This window comes from Paramacrobiotus metropolitanus, unplaced genomic scaffold (assembly GCF_019649055.1).
Source record: "Paramacrobiotus metropolitanus isolate TYO unplaced genomic scaffold, Prichtersi_v1.0 Parri_scaffold0000181, whole genome shotgun sequence".
In the NCBI taxonomy this organism is placed as follows: Eukaryota; Metazoa; Tardigrada; class Eutardigrada; order Parachela; family Macrobiotidae; genus Paramacrobiotus; species Paramacrobiotus metropolitanus.
This window is the reverse complement of record NW_026570401.1, coordinates 162735-171475: the sequence shown is the minus strand read 5'-3', so window position 1 is coordinate 171475 and position 8741 is coordinate 162735. Positions and strand designations below refer to the sequence as shown.

At 37.8% G+C, this 8741-nt stretch overlaps 1 protein-coding gene across 1 annotated transcript; it reads right to left on the bottom strand.

Moving 5' to 3' along the window:
• Nucleotides 1-2223: 2223 nt before the first annotated feature.
• On the bottom strand, nt 2224-8208 carry LOC129600526 (uncharacterized). Its single transcript, XM_055499083.1, has 8 exons — nt 8179-8208; nt 7620-7766; nt 4145-4287; nt 3522-3753; nt 3256-3389; nt 3102-3183; nt 2581-2664; nt 2224-2498 (listed from the first exon to the last, which is right to left on the bottom strand). The coding sequence occupies exons 1-8, from the start codon at nt 8206-8208 to the stop codon at nt 2397-2399; spliced, it is 954 nt and encodes a 317-aa protein (XP_055355058.1). The 3' UTR covers nt 2224-2396.
• Nucleotides 8209-8741: the final 533 nt, after the last annotated feature.

The window sequence follows — 8741 nt, the reverse complement described above, 5'->3', positions numbered from 1 at the left end:
AACCTTTAAGAAAACAATAATAGCAATGCAGAATATTTCGGTAGAAATCTTCATGTATTTGCATTAAGCTCAAATTCCGAATGATGGTGACCATTAGAGAAATGCAATCGCACACTGCAAGTGTTTCAGTAAAGGTTTTTGTGCAATAAACATAAATTTTGTATTCAAGTTGCAAGTGGTCTTTATGGCAAAAATAATTCAGTGGAAATTTTGTTCAGGAAGGCGAAATTTCGTATTTGAAGTGCTAATTACCTTACAAGAATAATCGATCCCGATCCAGACTTCTACGATTTTTTTGAAATTTTAAAATGAATTTTAAAATTTTTGAAATTTATTTTAAAATTTGAAAATCATGCTAGAGCAGTGGATCGGTGTAAAAACGTTCTTCGTGGTTATGTGCATTTACGTACATAATCTGAAAGAGATCAGTCTATAATGAGACTTTTGGTACACCTGAATGCATTTAAACTTTTTGGAATTTTCTAACAGCCAAAACTTACGAACCGGATGTTGCGCGCGCAAACGGTCTTCAGGCCAGTGTATACAAATCGTTTGGCTACAGAATGTCATACAACAAGAGAAAAAAGGGTTTGGAAGTGCGCGAAGGTGAAAGATTTCGTGCATTTACACGAATTTGGTACCATGTACCGGGCCACTTCCCTTAAAAATTTATGGCTTCATCTGTTTTTCAGTATAATATGATCTTAAATAATATCAGCCTACTTTTTATCTTTGTTTTTAAATGATAGTTTTGTTCGGAATAATCTATTCGTGTTGCGCGATATCGTGGTATTGACGTCATACTGATTCGTGAATAGAAGAGACATTGCTGTTTTACGAGCAGGGCCATGCATACATAGTTATCTGCCTTGTGTACAAAGTTATAGTTATCTATAATTAATAGGGGCCAGTGCCGTATATGACTGCGTAATGTACTCGTATACTGTGCTGACGGAAAGTGAAAGTAATAGTTCTTAACTATAACTTTAATCACACAACAAGCAAGAATAACAATGAGATGGAAAGCAACAGGAAATGGTAGACCGATCGCTGGAATGATCGATATCATTCACAGCAAAGCAACACCTTATATCTCAATGCAACCGTGTTGCAACAATTCTAGAAAGTTCGGTAACTTTCATGAGGACAATAAACATGAGAACAATCTCTTAGATTGTCAAGCGTTATGGCCAAAGCCATAACGTGCTCATCCATGCAAACACACACGCAGTTAAACAAGCTGTAATAAAATGCATCATGCACAAACACAAGTCTAGCAATAAAGCTCATAAACGTAGTCGCCTTTCAAATGACCGCTATGCGTATACCGGCGTAACATAATTTGCATACATAGTTATTAGTTATTTGTTTATTTGTTATTAGTTATTTATTTTATTTGTTATTGGTTATTAGTTTATTATTAGTTTATTTGTTTATTATTAGTTTATTTGTTTATTATTAGTTTATTTGTTTATTATTAGTTTATTTGTTATTAGTTATTTGTTATTAGTTTATTTGTTTATTTATTATTTGTTTATTTGTTATTAGTTATTAGTTTATTTGCATACATACTTAGTTATTTGCATACATAGTTATCTGCCTTGTGTACCTCTGTATGTCCTTTTACAGAGTGTATTCTGTAATCCGTTGAGAGAATAAACAAGGCGGAAGAACAGTAGATGCAGTAGCCACCGAATCGAGGAACTTTTCTAAGCGTATCATACTTTATTCGTTACTTGGCAACGATTACTAGCCGACGCCGAATCAATGACAGGAAGCAACGTTTTTCTGCGTTTAACTGTGCTCATTTCCTTAATGAATTTCCTGAATGTTTAAAGCCTTCAATTCTGTCTGCATCATAGGACAATAATTGATCAACTGGCTGATCAGCAAATGAACTTTTGGAACAAAGTACATTGCATCTACTGTAGGCCAGGTGCTTATGGCGGTTATGGTGCTTATGGTGCTTATGGCGGGCAACCGCCATAAGCACCTGGCCTCTACTGTAGGAAGTCGCGATGCCTTGGAGTTGGCGGTACATTTGACCTTTGATATTAAAGGCTCCGCAATGCGGTGCGAAATCACAAAAACGTGGTAATAAATTATGTATATACAATTTCTTTGTGCCAGTTAAGCCTAATATTTACCAAACCATTTGTGCATAAGTAATAAAAATAATACGTGGTACAAAAACCTTGTACAAAGTACAATTTCATTTCCCGTTTAAACTCATTCGGTCTACATTACCCAGTATTATTGTTTCACATGTCCTTCAGGCAGAAACTGTAAGGAATGATAGCATAAAGTACTGACTCTATCAAACTGAGAAGAATTTCCATAAAAGGCCAAACCTTCTCGGTCTCCAACCGACAAACGAAATTTCAGCAGGCAAACCGTTAACAACAATTTCGTGTCACCGAAAAAAGATCGGCACAGAACCGTCGCACGTGGAGGTTGTACTTAATTCCGGTGAACAGACGCACTCGTTGATTCGCTGTCTAAAATCAGAGACAGAAACGAGCTGACTGAATTGATGTGCAATTTCAAAACTGCAGTTGAGGAGAATTATTTTCTCCTTACTTGATGCATGCAACCGGTGTTGTCTGCGGTCTCTTTTGCGGTGATGTACCCGGTCCACTGAATTCGCCCTGTGATTTGACTGGTCTGAAAACAGTACTGTACCAAAGCAGCTTCATAAACTGGATTTTAACTTTTCAGCACACAAATAAGGTCAGAAAGCAAAGAGCAAAATATAATTATTAGCATTTACGTTCATTCATGAAATAAAAGCCGTTACGTTTTCGTAAAGCATTCTGCAACCAAATATCAACCTTATATATTGTCACGAAGGTATTCCATTTTCATACACGTAATTATTTCATATTTTGCAATCATACAGTAATTATTTTTAATAAAAATTTTGATTTTGCTCTTGTTTTTATTTTACTTTTCAATATTGCTTACTGAATTTATCGTCAGCATTGCCGTAGTATTTGTACAAAAATATGTAGTTAATGCTATTTGTAATTATCCATGATTCGTTTTTCCAAAGAGTTATCGGGATTTTGGTAGCCAAAAATGTTTTACAAGCACTTATGTACTTTGGATGAAATCTGGATTTCTTTATTGTGCAGCAGATCGTCTCTCAACCGTCTTAATCCATCATTAGCGTGTTTCTCCATCCTAAAATAATTTTGACAATGTCACCAGGATATTTAAAATAAATATCAAAATTGTAAGAACTGATGGGCTCACTTATACAAAACTGATAAGTGCTTGATCGTGTTCCGTAAACCGTGAGCATTGTTCTCCAACTGCAGCAGCTGTTCCTGACTGGTGGCTTTGCTCTGCGTCATTTCGCTTTTGGCTTTCTGCACAGCCAGCTCCATCTAAGGAAAAATACCGAAAGAACTGGCTCTTTCGCATAACATAAAAATATTTTAAATTATCATAGGAGTTTTTTCTCGCGGTTTGCATTTGAAATCGGAATGCACTGTTTCAGAAAGAAAGGTCAAAGGTACCTCGTGGAGTTGATACATGAGCAGTTTCTTCTCTTCGTCAGCGTGCCGTCTGATTTGAACTGATTCTTGCTTAAGCTTGTCGATCTCTTCGAAAAGCGGCACTATCCCGTGTATTTTCTTCTCAGCGTCGCGGAACAAACTCAGATTACGCTCGGCCTCAACGGAATTCTCCCGTAACGACGCTTGCAGTTTCTCATGGGCACTGTGCGAGTTTGAATGGAGCCGATTCAACCTAAGAAAGTCTCTATGAGAAACTGACCTTTACGTAATTATGTTGCCCTGCTCACTCGTGTTCCAGTTATGCTTTCTCCTGCTCTAAGCGTTTTATCTTCTTCTCGACAAACGCTCGTTCTTCTATTAACGTTTGCGATTGTGATTCAGCATCGCTGCAAACCGTACAACTTTGATACGATGCTAGTGAACGTCTGTATTTCGCTGTACCATAAACGCTGTTGATACGCTTTCTCGCGTTTGTCCAGCTCCTTGTGCAGTATCGTCTGGTTGGCCGTGCACATCTTCTCCAAAATATTGTGCAGCGAGGCCAAATACTTTGCATGGTCATTCTGTCTTTACACGTAGCGTTATATAGTGATGCGCGTATGAAGGTCAGAAATTGTACCGACCTGATTTTAGCAACGTTGCTGACGAGCTGCGTGTACGCTTGTTCAAGCTGACGCTTTTCGGCTTGGATGATACTGATACTTTTCCGTAGGTCGTCTGCCAGCGACGAACTGCCGTCGGGGGATGAGCATGGTTGTGTTGACGGCTGTGGAGGAAAGGATAATTTTGATGCAGTTGTGGATTCTTTCAGTCGGAAGATCCATAGAAAGACACTTCATCAATTTACTCAGCTTCGACGCATTACGAAAATCGCGCTGTGCACAATTATTTACAACTATTACAGACACATATTCCAGGTTCAAGAACCTCTGAAATTCTGCTCTAAATCCAGACTCATGCCCCATCAATAATAAAAATATGAATCATAGTAATATCGGTACATCAATTTAGACGTTAACTCATACGGGAAACGTATGAATCACAATCACCCTTAAATCAGTGTTTTTTTGTCTAGAAAAAGACAAAATTTGTCCTGGAAGTTTTTTGTCGTAATCCGACATAACATAATAATTTTGTCGGTACAAATTGTGCCCTCCCCGCCCCCAATCGTTTATGAAATTAATTGCGGTTGTTTTCTAAATATTAAGTATATTATCCGGTATATGTATTCTGTAGTACGACACTAGTAATTTTATTGCGCTTGTGCGGATTCATTTGTTTAGGCGCTTTTCTTTATTAATCAGCAGGGCGATTTGGATTCGGTAGTTGTGGTGTATGTATAAATGTTGCAATAGTTTTCGACTGATACAGATATGTAACCGGCATCGAACAGTTAATTAATCCCAGTTCGGGCAAAATTATATTCATCCTTTCCTGGAAAAAGAAATTTTGCTCACTGTATTCTGCAGACAGCCGCCGGTTTCTGTGTGGATGGTTTGTACAAACCATCCACTCCATTTTGGCTTGATGAGCATTAAAATTTAAACTTGAGGTTCGATTGTGAAGCAATTAGAGGTTCATAACGGTGCAATGCGAACAATAGCCGTGCAACAGTTCGCCAAAGCAAAGAAATACGAGCATCGTAGGCAAGCATCAATTCGGAATAAAATGTGGCTGCACTGTTCAGACGATTTCAAAATCTTTTCCTAAAGACGCATTGGCACAGCCTGATGCTCCCGGTTGTTATCCCAATAAATTAAATAGTTCCATATGAGCTGCCACCGGTAATTATTTATTTGGAAGCGTAAGACCAGTGACATCAAGATTTAGTGGTGCAGTGCTGTATGGCGCTTACGATCGACTGAAATATCAAGTTTTGAGTTTTCATCACACTTGACAACTTTTGCCGCGCGCAATTGAACTGTATGGCGCATTCAGCCGTTGCGACGCGACTCCGTGTGAATTCCTGATATGAGACGTTTTTGATAACAGTAATGCGAATGTTATCATGTACGCGTCCGTGCGCGTCTGCTGCTGGAGGTCAGCCATTAGCTGACTAATGTCTTCTGTTAGTTAATGAATAGAAGTAGGAAAAATAAAAATGAACAAAGTATTACAGTACTTCGGCGGTTTTCTTTATAGACTGTAAGTATACTGTTACCGTGTACATATAAGTATACATATAGCCATATAGGTAGATATGTTAAGTATCAATGTATCGAGCTGTATTAATTTAGTTAGATGAGTTTAACTTGACCGCCGGTATACCAGGTATTTGGGCTTTTGAAATAATTTAATTTTGCACTTATCACACAGCCTATAAACATGCACAGTCTATAAACATGCAGTTGTTATAGAATTTAGCAGTTTTTACTATATATAAAAGCGGACCGTTTCAGTTTTGTGCTTACCATGATTAAGAATCATTAGAAATCGGTTTAATTTACAGATACAAGGCCATTAAGTTTTTCAAGTAATTAACGTAATCGGTTAGTATTTCATGGCGCGTGTGAAAAATTACACATGCCGACTTTCATTTACAGTGTCTACTCATTTTTTTAGCTGCTTCCAAAATAAAGAATTCCGTAAGTCGTATCTCAGTTATTGTGCTTGTTCTCTGTAGTGTACATCGATCTCTCTCTAGATCTGTGAAGGTGATTAATGTATTAATGTTATAATATTTATAAAGTGCTACCAGCATATATACGTAGAATTATGTAGTATACGTTTATACAGGTGCATAATGATGCATACTGCGCCTTATGCATAATTACTGATTAGAGGCAGATTTCATGACTAATTATTAAGAACCAAAAAAACGAAGAAAAACCTAATATTTTAACTTTAAAAGTACATCAAGATTTATAGAGGTTTTTCTGCGTATACTGTTTTATAGAGGTTTATCCATATATTATTTAATAGAAAAGAGTTCTAGTATAGTAATACGGTCGGAACTCGGAACTCCCGCAACGCATTGTGAATTATACCGTACGTACGTGCGCAAGCAAACGCGCGCAATGGGAAGACTGGAAAGTGCAGCGGCTGATCACTTTATATTCACAGTTTTTCACAACGACGACGCATAAGCGTGTAACTTCAGCATTTTCGTTTTTTTAAAAATTAGAAAGAAGGCAAAAATGTTTAATGTAAAACGTAATATTATATAAAGTGTATTCAAAAAGCTTGGACCAAGCTGAGCTTTGGCCAATAAAAATGCAGGTTTATGTGTATAAACCAGCTGCCTACAGGTGCTTGGCAGTTGGCAGCTGAAGTTAGTTTTTGTATTTTCGAACAAAATTTGTCAAACCACGACACTTCTCGTTACGAACGAGATAACGTTATAACTGCCTAGGTGTTATCAGTCAGCGCTGTAAGCGATCTGCATGAACCGACATGCACACTTGTGAATCGGATGCGGTTATCTGTGAGCCACTCATCCGAAACATATGAAACTGTCTTTCCATATAAATGTTGTTGATAGGGTATGTGTTGGCACGGTCTGCGAAATTTAATAAAGCTACTATGGTGCTGGTTAATTATGCAGTTTTTGCTGAATTATTTTTTCACAATTATTTAAAAATAAAACGATTTACAATCAGCTATTTTAAATTTAGATAACTTCAAGATGTGTTTTATACATAATAAAATTACGGTGGGCAAAAGTACTAAACGGACAACTTATGGTTAGTAAGGAAACTTATTTAAGACAAAAAAATTCAGAAAACTGCTTGAAATCCAATTCTAATGTTGTAAGATTGTCCGCGAATTTTATTAAAATCAACACGGCATAGCTTAGCAAGTAATCAAGTACTTGAAGTTGCACTGAATTGGAGTTTTATTTTGTTGCGGTTAGCTTGAAATTAAAGGAGGTTTTGCTGTTGCAGTTATAGGTAAATCGTAATTCTTGTAAATACCGTAATTGCAATAGTTGCAGAACTTGCAGTTATAATTTTCTTAATCACTTAATTAATGTGAATTGTAATTATTGTTATCGTATTAAATCGTTAGATTCGTTATCATTCGTAAAAAAATTATTATTCGTTATCATTATTAAAAAGATTATTATTCGTTATCATTCGTAAAAAAAGTTTTTCTAACCTGCAAGACACTTCCTGATCCCAGAACGTTTGGTCGATCGTATGAAAATCTGCACCATGATCGCCACACGGCGCACTGCTGCAATGCACATCTTGCATTAATGAGCAGCGTCCTGCAGAACAGAAAACTGGGGCTAAATTGCTCCGACTGGTGTCATAAACAGGAAGTAATCCCGTCGCATTCATGTTTGCTAAACCCTTTAAAAATTTCTCTTAAATTCTGCGATTTAAAGAATCAAAAAAAGTGAAGCAATGGACCGGAAATGCTACGAAGCATTGCTTCGCTTTACGTTTAGAATAGTGTGTTCTGTGAGACTGTCATGATGGAGTTCGATTCCCGATGTGGCTGGTGCCTGGTGTTGCTTAGCGCCGCGGGCAGGGATTCGCGCTACGTCAACCAGATCGGTTTTTGAACGATGCAGTTTTTGATGTTCTGTAAATAAAAAAATACCAAACGTTTTTATTTAGTGGTTTGTTCGCCATTTATTGGCACCGCGACATTTCGCCGCCGACAACTCGTCGCAGGACTTTTCGTCGCAGACATTTCGCCGCAAGGTCACCTCGCCTTGCGACGCTTCGTCGCCGGTCATTTAGCCGGCAGGACATTACGCCGCGAGACGTTTTATCGTCCGGCCGTTTCGACGCCGAGACATATCGCCGCAGGGATGTTTTGACGAAAAGTCAATTTTAGCAAGAAAACTTTTAAAATATGAAGGCTAAGAACCATAAGAAAACCCTAAGAAACCTAAGAATAACCCAAGAAACCTAAGAATAACCTAAGAAACCTAGGAATAACCTAAGAATGACCTAAGAAATCTAAGAATAACCTAAGAAACCTAAGAACAACCTAAGAAACTTAAGAAACCTAAGAATAGCCTAAGATTAACCTAAGGCCAACCTAAGAATAGCCTTAGAACAACTTCAGAAGCCCAAAGACCTAAGAAAACCTCCCAAGAAACCCGGAAAAACTGCAAAAATTGAGCGTGTCGAATGCTTTTGCGGCGAAGTGTCCGCGACCAGACGTCTTGCGTCAAAATGTCGCAAAGTCAAAATGTCTCAATGCTAATTGTCCCTAACCGAAGTGTCCAAGCGTCAAAACGTCCCGCGGCCAAATTTCTTCTCG